Source organism: Rhamphochromis sp. 'chilingali', assembly GCF_963969265.1.
Source record: "Rhamphochromis sp. 'chilingali' genome assembly, chromosome: 2".
NCBI lineage: Eukaryota > Metazoa > Chordata > Actinopteri > Cichliformes > Cichlidae > Rhamphochromis > Rhamphochromis sp. 'chilingali'.
This window is the reverse complement of record NC_137930.1, coordinates 29834792-29861136: the sequence shown is the minus strand read 5'-3', so window position 1 is coordinate 29861136 and position 26345 is coordinate 29834792. Positions and strand designations below refer to the sequence as shown.

The following is a 26345-nucleotide window of genomic DNA, read 5'->3' as shown; positions in this document are numbered from 1 at the left end:
TTCCTTGGTTATAACGAATGGTTCTTACTATTGCCTTCTGCTCAAAGCTGACTGGCATAAACAGTATTTTTCCCCCACAGAGATGCCTGCTGGATATTACCTCTTTTTTGCGACATCTGCTGATGCTCTGTTGGAACTCCAGCATGTTGTCTTGACCATGTCTACATAACTAAATGCAGTGATTTGCCGAACTGTAATTGACTGATTAGATATTTGCATTAACGAGCAGTTGAATCTGTGTACCTAATAAAGTCAGTCAGTTGTCTGTTGGGGTTTCATTCGTTTAAATAATCTGGTATTAAAATGGGCAACTTTATTGTCATAGATGCTTGGTGTTGGCCATTAACAAGGAAATAAAAGGAAAAAGAAATGCCACTAAAAAATAGCGTAACATGTTTAGATTTGCACAAACAGCATGGGTATTTAAGAAATATTTTTTTATTAAAAAAACTGTCACAGTGCGTGGCAAACAGATGCAGCCATACAAGGGGTCAGAATTGACAAGTACATCTTACAATGCATCATTATTGATCATAGAAGCAGTTACATAGCAGGAGTAGTAAGAAAAAGGACACAGGAAAGTACAGGACAGGGAATAATGCCTGTGTCTGTACATGTGGGATGAGTGTTATAGCTTACAGTACATTTAGTCGTATGTACAAACATGATGATCTACTGGCTGACGTAATATGTTTTAAAAAAGCAACACCTGACATCTGTACAGCGTGCAATAGCTGTGGGTGAGTGACTTCCATTACCAGTTATATGTGTGCTAACTCATAAATATAGCTGCTGTTAATGTGGTTCACATTAAATGAAATGAACCCCGGGCCACGTTTCACTTCCTCCTTCAGTATAAAATGTATTATTGCAACAACTCTTTGCTTTAAGGAAAATAAGATGTAATTTTCTTGAGAAGGACCCAGGGCAGTTTGTGTTCATTGCTTATAACTAGGAAATCTTTAAAAGAAAAGAAAAAGAAAAAAGGAAGAAGAGCTTTTTAAGCAATAATTTCCTCTGTCTTTACTCAGAAGAGTATTTCACATCTTAGAAACAAATGCTAAAAGTGGGTAACACCTCGCGGATTATGGGTATTTCAAGACAGTATTAATGGAACAAAGTCATATTTATTAGCAACGTAACTTAAATGTGATGGCCATTGCACATTTTACTGTCGTCTTTCCAAAAAGAACATGTTGGATGTGCCTTAGGTGACCATTGGTGTTCCCTGGAAAGCAGACACATATCTTATATATACACACACACACACTACAAACACACCTCTAAGGCACAGTTTTTTCAGCATTACTACCCTCAAACCCAGTACTGGCCCTCTTTTAGAGTTGGAGTCGGGGACCTAGATCTCACAGAGGTCCTGAATCCTGTAGTACGTGGAAGTGGATTGCTAGAAGTTTTATTATCTCTTTCATTACTGTTACAGCCTCTAATATTCCTATCACCACCAGCTAAATCAGCCTCAAATGGCCCCCAGAAGGTCATTCCAGGGGCCAGACTCCTCCGGGGACTTGTGGGCACCCTGGGAGAAGTTGGGCAGCTTGCAGAGCCGAGTGGGGTGACCATAACTGAGGGCATAGCCACACTCCGCTCTGGCCTGCCCAGATACGGGCTGTCCTCATTGGGAACCGGCACTGCAGCGAGTGCCTGGACAAGTCGAAGCCGAGCTTGTTTTTCCTTGCGATGGCGGAACACCAGGATCAAAACTATGAGTATTATAATGAGAAGCAAACAAGCTAGCAGCGGAAGGATAATGAGGAGGGGGTCCGACGCAGGACGAGGCAGAACCTCGACATGAATCAGCTGGGTGTCGGGAGGGTTCTCCGGACCGTGTTTCTCTGGGATGGAGGGAGTGTGGGGCTGGGGGGCATGGCTGTGACCTCCTCCTGCTCCCTCTACGCTGCTCTTTGACCTCCCTCCAGGACTCCCATTCCGTGTGTGGTTCCCCAGTCGGTTATGAGGCCTCAACTTGTGGTGTGTCCTGTTGTGGTGTGACAAAATGTGGGGGTGCAAACCCACAGTGACCTCACCGTGTGCTGTAGAGCCTCCTCGTCCACCTTCCCGTCCTGCTCTTCCGGCAGTTGTCCTGTTGTGTGCTGGTAGACGGGCTGTTGTGTGTTCGCGACCTATCTTGTCTATTTTATTGAAACCACCAGGACCGTGGCGCATCTGGTGATGAGGTAAGATGGTGAAGTGAAGCTCGCCCTTTGCTGGCTGGACGTTTCCAGACCTCACCAGGAAGCTGAAAGAGTCATTAAGAGGCGTGGCGGGAGCGTGGACTTGAGCTGTTGTGAGCGTGGATTCATTATTGTGGAGCTGGTTGTCGCTGTCACTAAGATTCTCCTCGATGGCAACTTGGCCTTGCACCACATCTCTGAATGTGAATGACTTCAGGACCTCTGACGCTCTGTTAGGATCATATGTTATCTACACAAACACACACACGAAAACACATAGCAGAGGAGAAAGTCAACAGCAAACCAATCAGACACGCGACATACTGTAGTTTTATGACATTGCAGTTGGAGAAAGGGACCGTCTAACCCCGACTCATTACAACAAATGGCTTTACCTTGACTAGTTTTCCATGTTTTGGTGGAGAGAGAACCTCAAAGACCGGGTTGGCTCGGCTGATTCTCGCCAGCTCTGAGGCATCAATCATGGCTTTTCCCAGTTTCACAGCGATACCACTGGGGACTCGAACTGGCTCTCTCAGGTAGATCAGAGGCCGCACGGTCACTTTCACCGTTGCTGTTACATTTCCATAATTAATGCCAGGTGACGAGGCTGACACTGACATTTGAAAGGTGTCCTCGGACTCGCTGAGATCAGTCATGTGATAGACGACGCGTCCAAACTGGAGGTCCTCGTGGCGGAATGTGGTGACCTCCTGGTCGTTAATAGCGATGCGTCCGTGGCGAGGGGGTGTGGTGACAGTGTAGGAGACAGTGGCCCGGCTCTGACCATTGGTTTGAGCTGCAAGCTGATTGGTTGTCAGGACCACCGCGGTCCGGCCTTGAATCAACGACAGGCCAGTGTTGTTCACAATGGACACCGAGGGCTTAATAACCTCCAAACTAAACAGCTTGTAGAGTGGACGGTGATGGCCGTCTGTTACGTTGAAGTAGAAAACTCCTGTTGAGGGGTCGCCCTAAGGGAGGAAACATTGAAAGGAAGAACAAAAGACACAATGCAGGAATTAGTAGTGGAAAAAACATAAACATGAACTTTATTCACTGCTTTGTTACCACAGAATAATGGCACCACTTAGCCAAAAATAAGGCATATTGAGCATTAACCATGTCCAGCACTTTTTAAATCTCTGCACAATCACAATTACAACAATGTAAGTCTGACGCTATTTTTTTTTTCTAAATACATAACACTGACACATGTTTAGGCTTCACTGCTGCAGTAAACCTTCTTCACCTGCTGTATAAAATGCAGCCGGCCGTGGTTGACGTCGTACTGGGTGAATGAGGTCACCGGCTCCGGTCTTTCCCCCAGCGTCAGGTAGCCATTGTTGGGCTTACTTATCACGAGGTAGTGCAGCTCCTCTGGAGGAGTATCATGGTCCTCCACCTCGACATGGAAAAAGTGAAGGATTAAGAAATGATGTAAAAGTTTTGTAGACGTAAAAATAAATTGCAGCTCTACCTAAATTTATACTTGTCCTTTTTGCACTTACTCACCTGAAGACTGCTGGGTCCAAGTACGACTCTCTCCCCCACTACCACCTTCATACTGGGAGCCCTACTTCTGATCAGTGGTGGCTGGTCATTGACTGGTGTTACTGTGATGTTGAACATCTCTGTCACCCCTGTGGTGTCTTTAACGTGATGATGAGAAACTGTGTCTAGTGATGAAAAGGGAGATGATGACGCAGAGTACAGAGAGGAAAAGGAGCTGGAAGAAGAGGAGGAGTCAGAGGAAAAAGCCGACAAGGATGATGAGGAGGAAGAAGAGGGGAGATCCAAAGGCGCCACCCAGGCCCGAAAAGTGAAGCTGTCACTTGTGGTCTCAGAGTCATCGTGGAAGTATGTGATGCCAAACTTGTTCAGGGTGACTTGTGAAAAATCTGGTTGGTTCCTGAGAAAAGACGATAACCCAAAAGCCATATTTGATACTTTTGTTCATATTTACATGGATGCATGTATTTATATATATAAATCAACACAAGAAGAGAATAATAAGTGGCGCTGAATGTTCTGCATTGTCTTTTAACTTGACAAGGCCGAGGCCTATTGACTTCTCCTAAGTGATCATGATTCACTATAAATTGTAATTTCTCTTTGCCAGCATAAAAAGGATTTGTTAGGCAGCAGTCACTGGACTCTGTGACAATGGAAAAATCCAAGGAACTCAATGAAGTTCTAAGTAGAAGAACTGTAGCTTTACACAAGTTGGGAAGGTCACTTGCAAAAAATCCCCCAAACAAACAACAAAGAAACCCACCTACAAGCTGCCAATGGAGAGACGCCAAACTGTGTTTCATTGTTCTGGTAAGAGTGACAATAAAGATCTATCTTATCTTATCTTGCAGCCATTTCTAAAAAACTTCAAAGTTCAAGATGATCAGTTCAAACAACTGTATGTAAGTATAAGTTCTTTGGATGTGTCACTACTTTGCCAAGGTCTGGATGAATACCCAAACTGTCACCCTCAAATGAGAGGTAATTGGTTAAAATGTTCAGGAACCACCAAGACTCAAGCCTGACATGAATGGAAACTGCTGAATGCCGACGTCGCTGCCCACAATGAGACAGTTTGGACTAAGAAGGTGTAGAGCAAGAAAGAAGCCCCTGCTCAAAAATCAACACCTTCAAGTTCAACTAACATTTGCATCTGTTCACATGGACATGCCAAATGGCTTCTGGTAAAAGGTTTTATGGTTAAATGAGACAAAGACTGAGCTATTTGTCCAAGAGCTATGTGTGGAAGAGTAAAGGCTGGGCTTTGAAACCTATGATTATGGTGCCAACTATCAAGCATGGTAGCAGTAGCGTCACACTGCCAGTGGCAATGATATAATTGGACAAAGAGGATGGCATGATGAAGGAGGAACACCTACAAAGTATTCAAGTTCACCTCAAATCAGTAGCTAGGGAGCTAAAACCTGGACGTGATTGGGTGGTTCTAACACGACAAATACACAAATACAGGATCCCAAACACCTCAAAACTGGTTTTAAAATTGATAAAGCAGGCTAACATTAAGGTTCTGGAATGACCTTCTCAAAGCCCCGACCTCAACCCGATTAAAATTTGTGGAAACCAAGGAATTTGAATGAACTTTACCAACTCTACCAAGAGGAGTGGTCAGATATTCAGTCAGAATTATACCAGAAGCTTGCTGATGGCTACCAGAAGCATCTGGCTGAGGTATAAAGGACATTTAACCCAATACAGGGGTGTATGTTCATGTTTAAGAGTATACATTTGACCCCATGTGGATTAGAGAAAATCCAAAATGATTTCAAATTAAAATTTTTATGGCCATGATATAGTATATGTAAACTAATCCCAGCTGTATAATGATATATATCTTTTATTGAATATATATATATTTACTTTTGCACTGTATATGGTATTACATTCCTTTGATTTTAATTTTGTTTTTCAGTTCATTTCATGACAAATAAGAGCAGCTATGTACCTGGTGAGATTGTGTCCTCGAATAGACAAAATCCCATAGCGAGGCAAAGAAATCACACGATACATGATGTGGTGGTCTTTCCGATGGGACTCTGGGATTTTTCCCAGGAGATTAGAGGCATCAAGCTTGGACCTGTCTATTGTCACCCTGCCTCCTTCAGCCACCACAGCACCTGAGTGATAAATACAGACATAAATGTAGTCACCCTTATATTATATTCTTCTTGCCACATGATATTTATTAGTTTGAAACATAGATAGTACCTGCATTGTTTATTAGTCTGGTCTTGTGCTGAGAGCTGTCATGATGTTCATTGGCTTGGTAGGAGATCAAGATGGTGAAGGTGTGTGGAGGAAGAGAAGCAGGAGGCAAAGACGCCGTGAAAGAAAAAGTGTCTGCAGCTGACCATCCCACTGACTCTGGCTTGTTCTGATCATACAGGATAACGCCATCATCCAACTAAGAGAGCCAAATAAATGAGGAGGGAAAAGAGAATTTCTTTCAGAAGTCAGTCCTCTTAGAAAAAGCGAACACTGACACATGGAGACACACACATCCCTACCATGCTCTGTGTAAAGGTGGAAACATTTCTTGTGGAGTTGTCCGGCATACGTCGGACCAGGCGGCCGAGTTTAGGAGGAGAGGTCACTGCAAAGACCACGGACTGGTTCCTCCTGATGTTGCCGTCAGCAATGTTAGTAACCGCCTGAAGCTCCTTGTCTGAGATTGGTGTCACAGAGCCTTCAGGATAAACAAAAAAAGTAATGCTAAGGAGTGAATCTACCGAGTTTAATGTATTAGTAGCAGGTGACGCCATGCGTCAACAATGCCAGAGTGTTTGGCCTTAACGTGACCAACATCTGCTGCTTTGCTGTACATTTCACTCAGGAGTAGTCTACACCTAATATGGGCCAGATGTCATGTGTGTTGTGGCATGAGCCCACACAATAACCCACGCCAAGCCCACCCCACACCTTTGTAGGGCGTGTTTAGTCTACAGACATCCTGTCACTGAGTCAAAGTGCCAAATGCAGCCAAGGTTCAAATATATTTGTCACCTGAGATCGAACATAACATTGTAAAACAAATATATCAAACAAAAATTTCATACTCGAATGTCTAACTGTGCTCATTCGTTCCTTTGACTGTCCATTGATTGTCAGCGGAAAAGTTGTAGCTAAGTAGTTCATATTGTTCTTAAAATAGCAACATAACCAAAAGAGAGATCAGGAGGAGATGTTTTACTTTTTCTTGAGCCACAAATTCTCTTTCCCCCCCAATAGTGCCACATTAGATCAAGTTCTTGCAGTTTTAACTGATGTGCTAGAAGCACTGTAACCGTTTAGCCTTTAACAGTAAATCTATATTCCCAGTTTCAACACCAATTTTCTCAACACGTTTTTTATAAACTGTTTTTTACTTGACTGCAAAATGTTGTAATTTTTCTCATCAAAGCAAGTAAAATAGTTGTGTGTGGTTATATATAAGAATAAATGCTGTACATATGAGTAGGTGTCACTGTACGCATGTGCTTTATAGGTTTTGGTGTGAACATAAGGCACTGTGGTTTAGAGTAGCGAGGCCACCCAGCGGCATTGCAGTGTATTACATCAGCGTGTCACTGTTGTGCCTTCAGAGCGGCCTTGATTCTTTGTGACACAGATTCACCACAGTGCTAGAAACATTTCTTAGAGATTTTTTTCTGAAAGTCCCGTTCCACCACATCTCAGAGGTGTTCTGCTGGATTGAGATGTGGTGACTGTGGAGTACAGAGGCCATTCAGAGGGTCTTTTTAACTTCAGGTCAAGATGTGACTTCAAAACCATCAGTCACTTTATTTATTTATCTAGTCATTTACTGATTTATTGAAGCTGGAAGAGCAGGTATACCTGGGTAGACTTCCATCGGGTGGTTTCTCTGCAGGGTGAGGATCAGAGAATGAGCAGTTGTGCTAAAGATCTGACGAGGAGCAAAGTTGAGGCCGTCATTCACTTGGAAATGAAAGCCACCCGACGGCGCCCCTGCAGACAGACAGAAACGTGGTCTACTCCTCTGCTGAATCAAAGGTCTTTTTAGAAAACAGAAACACATGCTTACCATTGTGCACAAACACCAGCTGCTTGCTTTCTATGTGACTTTGAGTGAAGTTCAGAATGTGTCTGGAGGGGGCGCTCTTCAAAGCCAAGTGGCCATTACTGGGTGGTGTCACTATGAACTCCAGCCCCTCAGGTGGAGTGTCAGTGTCCTCCGCACTGAGATCGCCTGTGGTTATCTCTGTAACAGAACCCACCCACACCTGAAGAGCAGAAAGGAAGCACGACAAGTCAGCTTGGCTCAGCATGACTATAAAGAGATATAGATATATAGTTACATAGATACATTTTGTTTGTTTTAATATGCACTAATAAAAAAGCTCTTTCATGACTTTTTGATTTAAGTGTGTCTTTGAAATAATTTTAGCTGAAAATAACAATTGTGTTGGCTCTTCTTATCAGTGTGTGGGCATTTCCAACCTTCAGTCCGTGGTTGGTTGTAATCACTGGGGTCTCATCATTGACAGGTGTGATGTTGATGTGAACGGCGCACGGCAGGCTGTGTTTCCTGGTTTCTGTCTGGTTTGCCACAATGGTGAAGTTGTCTCTCAGGGTGTCACTGCCGTCGTGGATGTAGGAAATGTACTCCCGTTCCACCTAAAAACAGATGTTGTGTGGAAAATGGAACAAACGAATCCAATGAAATGATAGCTCACATCATAGTATGAAGCATTTTATCACAAAGATGAGCGCTACATTTAATTTAAGGAAAAATCTGCCAGGTATTGTTGTAGGGTGATTGTGCTCAAGGTCAGCAGGTCAACGGAAAGTGTATCTTTTGTATATTTCATGTTAGATTTTATTTGCAAAATACATGACCTGATCAGGGATGTTTGACCTGAGTATCAGCCATGAAGATTATACAAGTTTTGTGAACAGGTAGAACATGGGTATAAGAAGAAAACATCTATTTTTTTCCACTTATCCAATACAACGTCATGGTTGGAATAGAGCCAATCAATGCGACCATAGGGCAAGAGACGCAGGATAACCACTCACACCTACAGCCAATGTAAAATCACCAGTTAACCCTATATGCATGTCTTCGGACTGTGAGAGAGTATGAGAGGACTCAGACAAACATAAAGGTCTCACTGGCTAGTGGACAAACCCAGGATGTTCATGCTGACAGGCAATGGTGCCAACCACTGCAGCACCATGTCACCCATGAGATGAACCCATTAAATGACCAACTGTTCCTGTGTCCTAGTTTACTCCATTTGTGAGAAATTATTTAAAAAAAAGAGCCTATTAAATGTTTTCAAAGTTGTAACACATGGTTGTGTTGATTGCCCTTCTAGTAAAAAAGGGTCTTTTCCTGCTTTTTGATGCCTCTGAGATGAACACATGGAGTCTTTCAGTCTTTAAGAGCTACGTGTGTAATCAAACTTGGTTTTTGAGTGGGTTCGGTCAAACCTCAGTGTGTGTGAAAGCTGTGATAGGCATCCCTGGAATGCGGCTGTGCTCCAAATGTCCATGTCGTGGTGGATTGATGACCTGATACAGGAAGTTCATCCCAGAGAAGTGATGGCTGGCGACTTTAATGATGTCAGAGGTCAGCGGCATAGAAGACCCCTCATCTAGAGTCAAGTCGGACACCTAAACAAAAAATGTGTAGAAGAAAGTAGTGACTGACTGCTTTCTGGTTTGGTAAGTTGACCTCCGTTTGACCTTTTTACCTGCAGAGGAAGCAGGATTGGGATGATATCAATCTCCAGCCTGATAGGTCCAACCTTTGTCACCCCATTGGTTGCTTCCAACAGAACAGAATCATTGGTGCTTCCTGTGGTCTGCTGTTGATAGATGACCAAGCCCTGGTTCAAGTCCTCCTGGGTGAATGTGGGTGTTGACTGCTTTTTGATACCCTGCATGGAGGGAGAAAGTGAACAGACCCCTTGACTGCAGCCTCATTGTGAGGCCGAAATATCACAAATCACCTACTGATTAGAAGGTTGGTTCGATCCCTGGCTCCCCCAGTCTGCATGCCAAGTATCCTTGGGCAAGATACTAACCCCAAGTTGCTCTCCGATGCGTCCATCGGAGTGTAAAGGTGTGTGAATGTTATTAGAAAAAGCACTCCGTTTAGAGTCAGAGCATGGGAGAATGGGTGTGATTGGGTGAATGTGGCATGTTATATAGAGCGCTTTGAGTACTGCGGGAGAGTAGAAAATCACTATATAAGAATCAGTCCATTTACCAAACACTAAGTGTCAGTGACTTTGTTTCTCAGCTGTACTTGAGCTCCTTTAGATTGTGCCATGATGTTGCTTTTTGAGATCTCTTAGCCTACTTTGTCAGACAGTTTCCATTTAAATGCCTCTTATGGAGGTACCTACTTTATAGTGCTGTCCTCCATTCATGCGTTGATGCTTGTTGTCAGTGGACAACCTCTGAATGATGCCAACTGTGGGAAGACTGTGCACAGTAAAAACTATCTCTGAGGGCTGACTGTCTTCATGGACCACCTGGTTAAAAAAAGAAAATCACAAAAGTGATGCTGAATATGAAACTAAACATATTTTATAATCAGAGAATTTACCTGCATATGTGAGGATCTTGGTTTTGCTTACCTCTAAGTTGTCCCTGCTTATAGAGATATTCTGTCCCTCTTCCACCACCACTGGCCGGTTGTTTCTGACTGTTGGTGGCCTCTGATGACTCTCCAGGTAAATCTTTACCGAAACTCCAATGTCTAGATGTACCTTCCTCTTCCCTCTTTCCACCTGCCTCTCTGTGCTCCGTTCTCTAGCTCTTGCTGTCACATTAAAGCTATCCGACAACTTGTGGCTGCCATCATGGCGATATACCAGGCGCCCTGCTATCAAGTCTCGCTGGGTGAATATTGAAATTGCATCTGCGTCTGTTATAATCCCACTCTCTCTGTCAATAAAGCAGATCACGCCATGTTTAGGTGGGATGAAGACCTCAAACGTCACTTCGTGTGGGTCTCTGATGTCAAGGTTGCTGAAGACACTGAGGTTAACAGAGGTCAGGGTCGTGATCCCACCCTGCTGGACCATGATGCCTGTGTTGTTCTCCACCTGCAGGTAAGGATCCTGCGCCATCACCTGCACCCCACAGCAAAAAGAAGACCAATCATGCTAACATGAACTTCATTATTTTCACACTAAAGTGTCTTCTCAAATAAACGGTATGAATAGAAATGAAATAAATCACATCACATAGGAATTTATAGTGAGTGCCTAATCTGAATCTTTGCCAGATTTCTACTGCTTGGTTTACTCAGCTTTTTTATATTTGTGCCAGTCATGGGCCTAATGGTTCAATCACAGTGAATCACATGACTCGGAAAAAATCAATAGTTGCCCGAATCAATAGTTCAGATTGCAAGTAAGCAACTGGTTTCCCAGAGGAAGTGCCTTTGTAATTTTGCAGTTAAAAATAATTTCTGTTTAATGTAGATTTCTGTGCTTGCGAACAGAAACAGATTTGAAAATAGATTGTGTGCAATTGCCAAATTGAAACCAATTGTCAGAGATTTACAGTTAACAAACAGTCAGGTGAATAAACAACAATGAGACACTTGTGTAGGTTAACGTGCTGCACGGGTGAAAAGCTCAGAGCAAATCACACCGAACTGAAGTATTCGTTTATTTTTATAGGTTACATCGTCAATATGCAAATATAATCACATTTCCTGTTACGCAGGTCCTGATGTCTGTCTGCATGCAAGCTGTGTGTGTGTGTGTCACAGAGTATGTGTGTTGCAGGTCAATTTCTAAGAATAATATAATGCAAGTCAACTTCTGCGGATATGTATTTCTGTACTGATCTCTTGTCAGCGTCACAGGGTCAGCTTCCTGTTTCAACAGAAAGCTGTGTCTGGTGAAATATGTATAACATAACATTTGAAGCATAATCAATTAAAACAATAAAAATTCCTTAACACCAATCAATTATAAACTGCTGGCAGACTGACTCAGTGTTATTGATGTTTTATCCCTGTCACTGTTGAAGTCAGCAACTGACTGCCAGTCACCGCAGACTTGGTCCTTGTCTTCAACACAACGATTTAATGGCAACAAGATCACATTGCACATGCTCGTAATAACTTTGTGGGCAACCAAGTTTCCTCAGCGTGACTGCAACATTACCCTTCCTGTCATTGTTATTAAACCAAAAAAACAAAACAAAAAAGAGAATAATCACCTCCAACAGCGTTGAAACATAATGCTTCCCATCAGATACGAAAAGCACAAAACGCCCAAAACTCACTCCTTTGTGGACAAACAGCACCTTTTTCTGAGATGAGAAAAAGCAGGAGGCCATCATGACCAACGATAAAAAAAAAAGCATTAGCAGGCTTTATAAAAAATATACAAACTATAAAAGATACCATTATTGCTCTTACCTGTTCGAGGTCTCGCTGTGTGAACTCATACAACTTGTGGCTAGGATCACTGGCCAGCACCAACTCTCCCATGGGGACCCCCCTCCGTGTGTACACCAACCAGCTGTCCTCGAAATCTGAGTCATCATCACGATAACGCAGGTCACTCAGTGTCACCAATCTCTGGCCCTCCCGTGCCACGTGGAAAACTTTATCCACAACCCTGAGGGGCCTCTGATCATTGACGAGCTGCACTGAGATGTTAAAGGTGTGCTGTTCTCCATTTCCGTCCTCTTTCTTGTTCGTGTGTTTGTGAGCTTTGTAAACCACTATCTGAAATGTGAAAGAATCCTGCTTAGTTTCACTGTCGTCGTGAACGTACATGATCCTTTCCTCAGTTATATCCTGATTCGTGAACGCCATAATGTTGTCGTTAATTGAAGTTGAGTTGGAGAGGTTGATCCGCCTTATGTGCCCATGCCTGGGGCTCTCTATAATGTTGTAGAGGACCTCCCGGTTACTCGCTGTGTGAGTGAACAGAATATCTCTGGTGATTACTTTACTCCCTCCTTCCATGACTGAGAGACCTTTGCTTATCATAGTGACGGTGGTCGACTCGGCTTTGATGTTGATTCTGAAGTCGTAAGTTGTTGAGTTGGAGTGAGCTGAAAACACCTGGAAGCTGAACGTGTCTCTCGTGTCGTCATGTTGCCGGTTGATTAGCTCGTACCTTACCAAACCATCACTGATGTTCCTCTGGCTGAAGGTTGAGTTCCTTTGTAGGGCCTTGTTGTTGAGGAGAAGCTGACCTTTCTTGGGTACCGTTACCATCCTGAAATGGAGGTCACTCTCACTGAGCTTAACACCCTTAGAAATCACATGGAGGTCCTCGGGAGTGAGAACAGCAGCCTGAACGCCATTGAGCTCCATCTTACTCCGTGTGATCTTGAAGTGAATCCATCGTACCGCGATGGGGAAAACAGCCTCTTGTTTAGCCAGGGAACCGATACTGACTTTAAATTTAAAGTGGTCTGTGATGTTATTCTGCATCTGTAAGCCACGGTAGGTGCTGAGGTATCGAATCCGTTCTTTTTCCAGAAGTTTCTGGGAGAAAGAGGTCGCTGGCTTCCATTCGCCGCTTGAGTGTAACCTCTGGAGCTCGCCATATTGTGGGAACTCTGTAACATTATACCAGATTTCTACTGTGGGGTCAGCCACATTAACTTGTACTGCAAGGTGATTGGTGGTGATGACTGAAGCTTCGCCTTGGTTCACCTCCAGTCCGGTGTTGTTCACCAGTTTATCTTCGAGTGGCACGGTTATTATCCTCAAAACTACTGTGTTGCTTACCTGACAAAGGGAGAGGGAAGAGGCAAAATACCATCTGAGAGGATAAGACATAAGATGAGAAAAAAAGACAAGCTGCTATTTTACTCACCTTCTGCCCGTCACTAACCCTAAGAGCCAGCCTAGAAGTTGAGACCCCTGTGTGGATAAAGCTGATCTTACCCTCCTCTAGATCGTTTAGGGAGAACAAGTTGATGGGCCTGGAAGATAAGAAGGTGAAAACCTTGGAGGTCAAAACAAACAACAAAAAATGTTTTAGTTAAAAGTTGTAGAAAGATGAAAACTACGGGAAAAAATTAGAATAATACTGCTTACTAACTCAAATGACTTCATCCAAGACAAGTGGATGAAACAAATTGGTTCAATTCGTTTTTGTCACTTGGTGCAATGTCTGTGAAAAAATCCTACCAACAAACACTTTACCAGATGAGGGGCTTGGCCCAGCTTTGAAGAAATACTCTCCACATCTGGGCTCAGGAATTTTTGGAAGGACTCTTTAACACAAAATCCCATCATCAGAAAAACAAAATTTGGGAGACATGTTCTCAATAATCAGCACTGATATAATTTTAGTTTTGCCAGTTTGGTCAAATTTGTCAAGACACAAGAGAGAGTGCAAATGCAAGATGTGACTGAAGGGCAGGCTTTCAGCCTTAATGCAAGGGGTAACACAAAAGTATTACATTAACTGTTTAGGAATGACTTAAATGTTTATGTAATGCTGCAAAATATACTGATGTATAAAGTGACCACACTAATTATACACAAACAGCCACTTCCACAAAAGAGCTCAGTATCTGGATCTAAAAAGATTTGCAATGCCCCATTAAAGCTTTATAAGCCGTAACACCAACCTGCCAGGGTAATCCTGATGCTCAAGGTATCCAGCCTCAGTGTTGAGGTTTCCCAGGGAGCTGAAAACAAGCTCCTCAGGACTGCTGTCAGGGTCTAGCGCTCTCAGCACATCTGTAGTCAGCTGGGGGAATTGCGAATGCATTAATTTTGATCTTTGCACGTATAATTACTCAGACATTTTGCTGTACCTACCTGTCGTCTGGACTTCTCGAGTAGAGTAAAATAGTTTCCCTCTGGCAGGCTGAGCACAGGGGCATCGTTCACAGCACTGATGCTAATTTCGAACTGGTGCAGACGGTTGCCCTTGAGAAACACAGGAAGCTCCTTCTTATTGCTGGAGAAGACTGAAAATGTGAAGAAGTCACTCTGGTCCTCTGAGCCGCTGTGAACGTACATCACCCTGCCCTGCCAGAGGTCCAGCATACTGAACGTCCGGTCCTTCTCCTCAATTCCTATCGTGATGGTCCTCTCCTGGCCCTCGTCCAAAATCCTGTCGGGGTCTGGACTCAGGTCCAACCGGAGCTGGCCATGAACAGGCTGTTCCTCAACGCGGAACATAAACTGGGATGGATGAATGCCCAGTTTACGGAAGTCCAAATTCACCTGGCAAAGAGTCCAAAGAGAATTATATATCGGTGCTGCTTATTTTTATTTTCACAATTACTTAAAAAACACTAAACTCAAAAGACAGATCAGCACTACCTTTATGTGTTTTGGTTCAAGAGGTGCCCGGCCTCCCTCAGATACTTCTAGTTTCCTCAGCATCAGGAAGTTAGGGCTCCTCTTCGCGTTAGTCTGTGCAGTTGAGATATCAACCCCAGGAAGATCTGTTGGGCTGGTGAGACTTGCTCTCTGTGGAGCCTGCCCTGTCCTACAGCCAACAGTGACATCCTTGGTGACTGTGGCATGAGGTAGGCCTGTTTTTTGAGTGTTCACCCTGATTTCACTGAGGCAGCCTTTAAAGGAGCCTCCTCCTTCTCCTCCAGATGGAACAGAAATCAGTCGAGCTCGCCTTGCTTGTCCCCGAGCTGCTTCATCCAGCCCTCCTACGAAGAGAGGCCCCGTGAGCTGGAGGACCTGAATCTCTGGGCTCAGACTGGCCTTCACCAGCTCTTTGCCTACCTTCAGCTGAACACTGTGAGGCAACAAGTGAAGCTGGATGGTGTACCAGGTGTGGTTGCTGTTTACATTTGTTAAAGAATGCAGCTCAGTTTTACTCCCCTCTCCACCTCCTACCGAAGCTACCAGATGACCACGTACGATCTCAATGGCAACAAACCCTCCTTGATTGTCAGAGCTATAAAGGACAATGCCGTCTTCTTCTTCTTTTGCAGCAGGATGTAGTTCACATTCAAACACTCCCTCTTGAAGCACATCCCACGGTGGGAGTGACATGAACGCTTCTGAGCTGAAAAAACTGACAGGATCTTCTTCTGTTGCAGAAAACTGTGGACTACAGCCCAGAGATACCTCATGGACGGTCTTGTACCCAGAATGTGGCCTGAGACTGGACAGTAAGTCATGTTGATTGAAGACGACTTCGTCCATGCAACCTCTAAACCCAGAGGAGATGTTGTGAAGATAGAGATGTTTTAATCCAGCTGTCCCGCCAACAAGGAGTCCATCCTCCACACCGAGCTCCAGATCTGGTCCCTGTATTTGTAGGCCGGTGTAGGAGTTCTGGTCCACAGTCATAGTGATATTATGGCGGGTGTGGGTGAGATCCACAGTGTGCCACGCCAGGTCACTGAGATGGATGCCCTTTTCTGAGTGCAACGAATGCTCACCTGAGCCCAGATCAAGACGCACCTGAGGATTAAGGGGGAAGGTGAAAAAGGAAAAAGTTCATAAACTCAAAAAAGTTGCAAGGAAAGCCGAAATATCACACATCACATGTTAAATACAGTGGGGCAAAAAAGTATTTAGTCAGCCACCGATTGTGCAAGTTCCCCCACCTAAAATGATGACAGAGGTCAGTAATTTGCACCAGAGGTACACTTCAACTGTGAGAGACAGAATGTGAAAAAAAAATCCATGAATCCACATGGTAGGATTTGTAAAGAATTTATTCGTGAATCAGGGTGGAAAATAAGTATTTGGTCAATAACAAAAATACAACTCAATACTTTGTAACATAACCATCCATCCATCCATCCATCCATCCATCGTCATCGGCTTTGTCAGGGGTCGGGTCGCGGGGGCAGCAGCCTAAGCAAAGAGGCCCAGACCTCCCTCTCCCCAGCCACCTCCTCCAGCTTGTCCGGGGGAATACCAAGGCGTTCCCAGGCCAGCCGAGAGATATAATCTCTCCAGCGTGTCCTGGGTCTGCCCCGGGGCCTCCTCCCGGTGGGACATGCCTGGAACACCTCACCCAGGAGGCGCCCAGGGGGCATCCTTGTCAGATGCCCGAACCACCTCAGCTGGCTCCTTTCGATGTGGAGCAGCAGCTGCTCTACTCTGAGCCCCTCCCGGATGGCCGAACTTCTCACCCTATCTCTAAGGGAGAGGCCAGCCACCCTTCGGAGGAAGCTCATTTCTGCCGCTTGTATCCGCGATCTCGTTCTTTCGGTCACTACCCACAGCTCGTGGCCATAGGTGAGGGTAGGGACGTAGACCGACCGGTAAATTGAGAGCTTTGCTTTTACACTCAGCTCCCTCTTCACCACGACGGACCGGTGCAGCGTCCGCATTACTGCAGCTGCAGCCCCAATCTGTCTGTCGATCTCCGGCTCCCTTCTCCCATCACTCGCGAACAAGACCCCGAGATACTTGAACTCCTCCACTTGGGGCAGGAACTCATCCCCGACCCGGAGTGGGCACTCCACCCTTTTCCGGCTGAGAACCATGGCCTCAGATTTGGAGGTGCTGATCCTCATTCCCGCTGCTTCACACTCGGCTGCGAACCGTTCCAGTGCGAGCTGGAGGCCTTCACCCGATGAAGCCAACAGAACCACATCATCTGCAAAAATCAGAGATGAGATTCTGAGGCCACCAAAGCGAAAGCCCTCCGCCACTTGGCTGCGCCTAGAAATCCTGTCCATAAAAATTATGAACAGAACCGGAGACAAAGGGCAGCCCTGGCGAAGCCCATCACCCACCGGGAACGAGTCCGACTTATTGCCAGCAATGCGAAGCAAGCTCTTGCAACGGTTGTATAGGGATCGAATGGCCCGTAGCAATGGGCCAGACACCCCATATTCCCGCAACACCTCCCACAGGACACCCCGAGGGACACGGTCGAATGCCTTCTCCAAGTCCACAAAACACATGTAGACTGGTTGGGCAAACTCCCATGCACCCTCAAGTATCCTGGAGAGGATAAAGAGCTGGTCCAGTGTTCCGCGACCAGGACGAAAACCGCATTGTTCCTCCTGTATCCGAGGTTCGACTAACGGACGAACTCTCCTTTCCAGCACCCTGGCATAGACTTTCCCAGGGAGGCTGAGGAGTGTGATCCCCCTGTAGTTGGAACACACCCTCCGGTCCCCTTTCTTAAAGATGGGGACCACCACCCCGGTCTGCCAGTCCACAGGTACTGCCCCTGATCTCCACGCAACATTGCAGAGGCGTGTCAACCAGGACAGCCCTACAACGTCCAGAGCCTTCAGGAACTCGGGGCGGACCTCATCAACACCAGGGGCTCTGCCACCAAGGAGTTGTTTAACTGCCTCAGTGACCTCGCCCCCGGAAATTGGCGGGTCATTCCCCTCATCCCCAGACTCTGCTTCCTCCTCGGAAGACGTGTCAGTGGGATTAAGGAGGTCCTCGAAGTATTCCTTCCACCGCCTGACAATTTTCTCAGTCGACGTCAGCAGCGCTCCGCCAGCACTATACACAGTGCAGGTAGAGCACCGCTTTCCCCTCCTGAGACGTCTGACGGTTTGCCAGAATCTCTTCGAGGCAGTCCGAAAGTCTTTTTCCATGGCCTCTCCGAACTCCTCCCACACCCGAGTTTTTGCTTCAGCCACTGCCCGAGCCGCATTCCGCTTGGCCTGTCGATACCTGTCGGCTGCCTCCGGAGTCCCACAGGCTAACCAAGCCCGATAGGACTCCTTCTTCAGCCTGGTGGCTCCCTTCACCTCTGGTGTCCACCATTTGGTTCGGGGATTACCACCACGGCAGGCACCCACCACCTTGCGGCCGCAGCTCAATGCAGCAGCTTCGGCAATGGAGACGCTGAACATGGTCCATTCGGACTCAATGTCCCCAGTCTCCCTCGGAATGCTGTTGAAGCTCTGCCGGAGGTGTGCGTTGAAGATCTCGCGGACTGGGGCCTCTGCTAGACGTTCCCAGCACACCCTCACTACGCGTTTAGGTGCACCAGGTCTGTCCAGCGTCCTCCCCCGCCACCTGATCCAACTCACCACCAGGTGGTGATCAGTTGACAGCTCAGCCCCTCTCTTTACCCGAGTGTCCAGAACATATGGTCGCAGGTCTGCTGATACGATTACAAAATCGATCATCGACCTACGGCCTAGAGCGTCCTGGTGCCACGTGCACTTATGGACACTCTTATGTTCGAACAGGGTGTTCGTTATGGCCAAACTGTGGTTAGCACAGAAGTCCAATAACAGAGCACCGCTCGGGTTGCGGGTGGCGGGGGAGGACGTTCCTCCCAATCATGCCCCTCCAGGTCTCGCTGTCGTTACCCACGTGAGCATTGAAGTCTCCCAGCAGGACAACAGAGTCTCCAGGTGGAGCATGTAACATAACCTTTGTTGGCAATAACAGAGGTCAAACGTTTACTATAGGTCTTTACCAGGTTTGGACACACAGTAGCTGGTATTTTGGCCCATTCCTCCATGCAGATCTTCTCGAGAGCAGTGATGTTTTGGGGCTGTCGCCAAGCAACACGGACTTTCAACTCCCGCCACAGATTTTCTATGGGGTTGAGGTCTGGAGACCGGCTAGGCCACTCCAGGACTTTCAAATGCTTCTTACGGAGCCACTCCTTTGTTGCCCGGGCAGTGTGTTTTGGATCATTGTCATGTTGGAAGACCCAGCCTCGTTTCATCTTCAAAGTTCTCACTGATGGAAGGAGGTTTTGGCTCAAAATCTCACGATACATGGCCCCATTCATTCTGTCCTTAACACGGATCAGTCGTCCTGTCCCCTTGGCAGAAAAACAGCCCCATAGCATGATGTTTCCACCCCCATGCTTCACAGTAGGTATGGTGTTCTTGGGATGCAACTCAGTATTCTTCTTCCTCCAAACACGACGAGTTGAGTTTATACCAAAAAGTTCTACTTTGGTTTCATCTGACCACATGACATTCTCCCAATCCTCTGCTGTATCATCCATGTGCTCTCTGGCAAACTTCAGACGGGCCTGGACATGCACTGGCTTCAGCAGCGGAACACGTCTGGCACTGCGGGATTTGATTCCCTGCCGTTGTAGTGTGTTACTGATGGTGACCTTTGTTACTTTGGTCCCAGCTCTCTGCAGGTCATTCACCAGGTCCCCCCGTGTGGTTCTGGGATCTTTGCTCACCGTTCTCATGATCATTTTGACCCCACGGGATGAGATCTTGCGTGGAGCCCCAGATCGAGGGAGATTATCAGTGGTCTTGTATGTCTTCCATTTTCTGATGATTGCTCCCACAGTTGATTTTTTCACACCAAGCTGCTTGCCTATTGTAGATTCACTCTTCCCAGTCTGGTGCAGGTCTACAATACTTTTCCTGGTGTCCTTCGAAAGCTCTTTGGTCTTGGCCATGGCGGAGTTTGGAGTCTGACTGTTTGAGGCTGTGGACAGGTGTCTTTTATACAGATGATGAGTTCAAACAGGTGCCATTCATACAGGTAACGAGTGGGGGACAGAAAAGCGTCTTACAGAAGACGTTACAGGTCTGTGAGAGCCAGAGATTTTCCATGTTTGAGGTGACCAAATACTTATTTTCCACCCTAATTTACGAATAAATTCTTTACAAATCCTACCATGTGGATTCATGGATTTTTTTTTCACATTCTGTCTCTCACAGTTGAAGTGTACCTCTGGTGCAAATTACTGACCTCTGTCATCATTTTAAGTGGGGGAACTTGCACAATCGGTGGCTGACTAAATACTTTTTTGCCCCACTGTATGTGTGTACATAAAAAACAAAATGAAGAAAATGAAGGCTTTTCCACAAATAGAAATGCAACTGAGATCTCTCTAACAGCACCAGTGACTTGTACTTGGTATTTTTATTAAGCTATTGTGGTTTTCTGTCTTAACCTCACTCGTGTATGAACTTGTCTGGAATTAAAGCAGTGCCGGGGGGGTTACTTTTCCCCCCACTCGCTGAGCAATTTGACGCCAAGATTTCTGGGTTTAATCTTCTGGCTGGTCTTCTTCTGGATAGTAAATTCCAGCATATTTAATGAGCTAAAATGGCCCGAGGGACAATTTTTACCCTTTTTTCCCTTTTTTTACGTCGGCCCCTGGACAGTTTTCACTAATCCGTAGCCATTTTATTGAAATGGATATAGCCTTTATCTTACCTTGTCTCACAGTGATACACTTTGTCTCACATTTTTTGTGTCTTTGAGATAAAGAAGATTAGTTTCTTCTGTGTTATAACCTCCTACCTGCAGGTACCCAGAGATCAGCTCCAGAAGCATGAAGTCTGTGTGTCCTGCTGCCAAAAGCAGCAGCCCTGACTGACTGGAGGTTCGAAATCGAACATGGATTAACGTCTGTATGGACGTCTCAACTGTCCGCAGGTAGATGTAGCCATCTCCGTAGAATGAAACTGCAGCAGTGCAACAACAACAACAAAAAAGACAGATATAAATTGAAGCCTGAGCTGTCACGAAATCACTAAAACATCGTGTAGTTAATCAAAGATGCTCTGACAGCCATGTTTCAGGATTAAGCTTAATTTCATTTGCTACCATACAGGAAGCCCTCATAGCGATCTGGTGGTGATTATAGACCTTCTACCAGGAAAAAACTCTTCCATTAACCTGCATTGACTGATCTGTCACTATGTGCACTCTGTACCTGCTATCTGAAGTCAATTAATGACAACTAATGCATTCTGTAGGGGTTCATTAGACGTCATTAGACCCCACCATTGACCCAGATGACGCAGATTGGTCTTTTAGTTCAAAATACATACCATTAACTTCAATGGGAAACTATGGGAAAAATATACACTAGAAGGAGTTTTAATCAAGGCAATATGTGCACTATATTGCATGACAGATGTCAAAAAGACAAAGTGAGGCATGACTGTGGCTTAGTAAATCTGTACTTATACAGCAGAGCACATGCTAGGATTTTCACATTTTAGCATGATAGCATGATTATATTTGCACTAAACACAGTAAAGCATAGTGTTAAAGCAGAAGTTCATCTTTTTAAAAGGCATCACAGTATTTTCTAATGATAAAAACCATCTCCGTGGCCATTCATACTACACCAAAGTTATTATAGATAAATTAAATGACAGTAAAAGGAAAAAAAAAGATTTTCCAAAGAAATTCCTGGGTTTTTTTGTTTTTTGAGGTTTTTGTTTTTTGAGGTTTTTATTTACTTATTTTTTAATAATTTCTAAATAGTTATTTCTGTGAATGACAAAAACTGCTTTATAATTACAAGACAGTCCATGCAATACACTATTTTGTAATTTTACCCACAATTTTAAACATTTGTTTCTTACAGTTTAAACCCAAACAGTTGTGGTGGCAGATCTCTTTCAATTACAACATCAGCATTTTATATAGATCATATATAAAGTATTTGATATTCATGAGCCATGAATTAGTGCTGACAAAAATTCAAGAAGCATTTCCATTACTTCTGTTTTTATTCACCTGTAGTCCAATGATCTTTATAATTAAATACAGAGGATGCTTGCCCGTCTCTGGCTTTATAAGCATGTAATTACAGCATACTTTTATCTATCAATGAGGCCAGCATATCTACCACTAACTATAAATGAGCACCAAAAAAGTACGAGTGTCTTTAGCATCATCGATTTGATCTACAAAGCAGCGACACGCTCTCTGACTGTCCATTTGTGCAAACTGTGACGTTCAATGGATAGAGGTCAGAGCCATGTGTCTGGATGCATGCAGCTGCAGTTTGGTGACACTAAAAATGATTCAAAGCTCTGTAAAAGCAGACAGCACAACACTGCAGAAGCAGTGACCACAAAATGGAAATAAAGGGACAATTTATATGACAAAAAAGGGTGGCAAAAAAATCAATGCATTTTAAAGGTGAATTAAAGTTTGTTTGTTTCCACATCGCACAGGAAAAATATTAACAATCCAGGCCTGTATAATCTTAACTATTAATTAGTTAAGATTAACAAATCTATTAGACTACCTGTCATAACAACAAATCTATCAAAACTTTGTTTAAACTTATAACTTGTGTTTATTAAGCAAATAACAAACTAATTTCACTTTTTATAGGCAAATTTGAGCTGACACACTGGAATTCTTAGAAAAGTCAAAAATTGATCAAGCACAACATTCAACCACTAAAATGAATTTGTTTCTGTTACAGCAATACAAGTAAAAACTGTAATTTGGTATCTAAATTTGAAAAAATAATAAGAATGCTCTTCACTATTTCTTTCAGCTTTTTTGTAAAATGTTTGAAAAAAACAATAATTATATTTTACTGGTGGACTAACAGTTACAGACACATTCAAAAATGATTTTGGTGAGTGCTAATGCTAATGTTAATTTAGGCATAAATCTTACTCTGGGTGGTGGTCTATTAACTTTGTTAAGACGTGTATTTGGTCTCTAAACATATTTTTGTGCTTTTGGTTACACATCTAACATTTAGGTGTTTTTGCGCGTGCTTGCTGTAAATAACTTTAACACAGAATTTATTTTTTTCATGTATATTTTGTAAATGTAGGGAAATTGTAATGTTGGTACAAAATTTTAGAATGAGAAAAAGTATTTACATTTATGTGTCTGCACTGTAACATATGTCACAGTGGCTTAATATTTTTTTCTTAAAATCCCTTCTTATCTCTGAGTGGGAAAACTTTGCTATGAAAGCTTTTATTGACTATACGTGCTGCAGTGTGAAGTACTCAGTCAGCAGACTGGCCCAGCATGCTGCTCTGCATAAAGCCTATAAGCCCGCTGTCAGTATAACCCACGTCTGTCCATGCATCCCTAATCTGCCTCTATGATAGCAGTGAACATTGGATTATTAATAATCTTCCTACACTCGCAGACATCTCCAATGTGAATGCAAGTCACTTATGTGCTCTGACAAGCAGGTGTGGTACAGAGACATGTGTAACTGCCCGAGGCAAAGCTGGTGACCATTAGAAAGTTTTGCACGCATACAAAAACTTTCCAAATGTTGTTAAGTGTTTATATTTAAGTGGCAGATACCTGTAGTGGAGAAAATGACATATTGTTTTCTTGGACAAAGAAATGCATTGCAGAGAAGAGCTTAAGAGTTAAGATCAAAGCTGTATTTGCGAGGATTACCACCACCAAAAATGTAAAATTCCTGGCATCAGCTCAACTAACCATGTTGCCGCAAATTCATAAGGGCAAGCATTCTCCCCCAAATATAATCCATCATAATGCCATATGTCACCAGTCTGCAATGTTAGACAGGATTAGATAATAAGCAACCAACTGCCAGATCCATTTGAAGTAAATCAAAGGTTGTAAAAAAAATAAACAGGCCTAAATAACACCAGCAAAACCTTCTTTTGTCTCTATAATGATGGAAATCATTTCAGCGCAGCAGTAATGTATAAAATACACGCCAAGAACCCTTAAGAATTATTTTTCACATGCATCTAAAGGTGAAAGTTTTCTCACGTTGCTATAATGTATCACGTTGCTATAATGTATTGAAACAAATGCCAGGTTTAACTTTTACATCTAGTTTAAGACAAGGAGTATTTTTTTCCTCTGCAGGAACCTACCTCCATAAACGTGTCCGGTGGAGACCAGCAGCAGCAGAAAAACATCAGCCAAAACACTCCCCATGGTTATGTAGGCTCCTAAAATCTATTTTGCATCTTGGTTAAGCGAAACATCTGGATGCATGACTATGCAGCCGATTATCTTTACTGCCCATGTCACTCCCAACACTGACAACGTCAGGAAAATCTCTTCATGCTCTGCTGCTGGCCTTGGATTACAGACTTGGCTCCAAAAAAACCCCAAAAAAACAAAAAACCATACCTGTGTCTGTGAGCAGAGCGCAGAGAGGTGGAGCTCCACCCTCGGATCCTCCCCTCAAATTCAGGAGACCTGTGTGTGTAAGTATCAGTCGGGAACACAAGGGGGAGTTGTTGCAGCATATGGAGACAGAGATGGAGGGGGGAAATGAGAAGGTACTTTCAGAAGATGGGGCAACCTCAAGAGCCGAAAAATGAGACCAATGTGCAAGTGGGGAAAACTGCAGTACCTCTAGGCGCCACTTACGGCTCCCATGTTTAAATGCCCGACTTTACATCATTAAAAAGCATGTTTCCATTGCAAATCCAGTTTGGCCTCTGTTGATAATTTTCTTCACAACAACTCGGAATGGGGTGACTTAAAAAACACCAACAACACCAACAACAAAAAACCTCTTTGACCAGGATAACTGAGTTATAGTTGTGCGGCCTTATTTTTTTTAAGATGTCCTGATACAGTCGCTAGAGTTCATGGAAATCTTCAAGGCACCATCATAGACAATATAAAACACTGACTATCTTCTGAAAAAATGAAGCCAGTGCTAAAGTAAGTGAACATAACATTTAAAGATATCACAAAGTGCTTCACAACAGAAATGCTAAAACTTATTTATACAAGTTAGCCAAAAGCAATCTTATAAAAAAATGTAACTGCTTTTTAAAAGGGATCACTGAGCCCACAGAAATCAGGCTGGGGGCTCAGTTAGCTACAGTGTGACATGTGAGTATTTATAAGACTTAGTCAGAAGCCTCGCAGAATCATTGTGAACAACCTGCAGACGTTCCAAAGACGTTTTGTGAACACAAGTGAACAATGAATTATAATAACTGAGGTGTGATTAAATAAAAGCATGAATAACAATTTACATGTCAGAGTGTGACACACTGGAAGTTAACTTAGTGATAAAAACAAGAGCAAACCAGAAATCTTTAACATGAGCATCCCGAGTGAGGATGAGTCAGGAGTTACTCTAAGGCTCATGACAGAAGATTTGGCAAAAGTGGAAGAAATCCATTGGGGACACAAAGACTTCAGTTTTTTTCTTCATTAAGTTGGAGAAAATTGTAAGCTTTTCAACTTTTAATGGAGTCTAAGCAGGTATAATAGATATGTAGCTAATAAATATCTTAAAAAGAAGTACAACTTAATGTCATTTGTATAGCAGTGATAAGAATTGTGCTTAAAATGTGTGGAAGAGAGAGCAGATAGCAGAAACCATAAAGGTCCCAAAATAGAAACTTGTGGCACACCGTAGGCAAGAGAAGTGGAAAAGGACCTGAACTTAGAAGCAGCAGCAGAAAAGGTTAACTTAGATAGAACCACGACCCTTTCTAAAATCATAGCAATAAAAAGTAATTTTGAGATTGGGCTGTAAGTGCTAAGAAGAGAAGAGTCAAGCTAAAGTGCCGTAAAGCTGCATTTTATCTGAAGGCCACCAGATGGCGACAGTTGCAGTTACAAAAATACTTCTGGTCCTATACAAGTCTATGGGCTGTTTGTTTGACTAATGTAAAGACTCCTGATGAGATTATGGGCTCATATGGGCTTTTGTAAAATTATGTTATATTTTGACTCAAAAATCAAGATTATTCTCGGTCCAGTCTTTGGGTAAAGACTTGTGACTTGTGACAGAGAGCATGAATGAGCTCTCTGTCTTAGCCTTGCAATAGACTAGCAACCTGTCCACGTATCTCTCCCCAGATTGGATAATTGGCAGAAAATTCCCAGGTTCCCAAGGTTTAATTCCCAGCAGACTGAATAATACATTCTGCAGCCTGGTTTCTTAAACCGAAAGGGTCACAACCAAAGTGGGTCACAGTTCAGGACAGGAGAAGTGGACTATTTTAATGAGCCTGGATCCCACGCTG

At 43.9% G+C, this 26345-nt stretch overlaps 1 protein-coding gene across 1 annotated transcript; it reads right to left on the bottom strand.

Annotated features, from left to right (window-relative positions):
• Positions 1-439: 439 nt before the first annotated feature.
• LOC308391753 (chondroitin sulfate proteoglycan 4-like) lies at positions 440-24433 on the bottom strand. Its single transcript, XM_080874480.1, has 22 exons — positions 24219-24433; positions 20887-21050; positions 15019-16125; positions 14509-14919; positions 14316-14437; positions 13553-13661; positions 12136-13464; positions 11934-12026; positions 10334-10831; positions 10100-10228; positions 9443-9628; positions 9180-9362; positions 8184-8360; positions 7768-7966; positions 7560-7691; positions 6233-6411; positions 5934-6129; positions 5671-5842; positions 3708-4104; positions 3445-3597; positions 2588-3166; positions 440-2442 (listed from the first exon to the last, which is right to left on the bottom strand). The coding sequence occupies exons 1-22, from the start codon at positions 24280-24282 to the stop codon at positions 1315-1317; spliced, it is 7707 nt and encodes a 2568-aa protein (XP_080730606.1). The 5' UTR covers positions 24283-24433; the 3' UTR covers positions 440-1314.
• Between the last annotated feature and the right edge of the window lie 1912 nt (positions 24434-26345).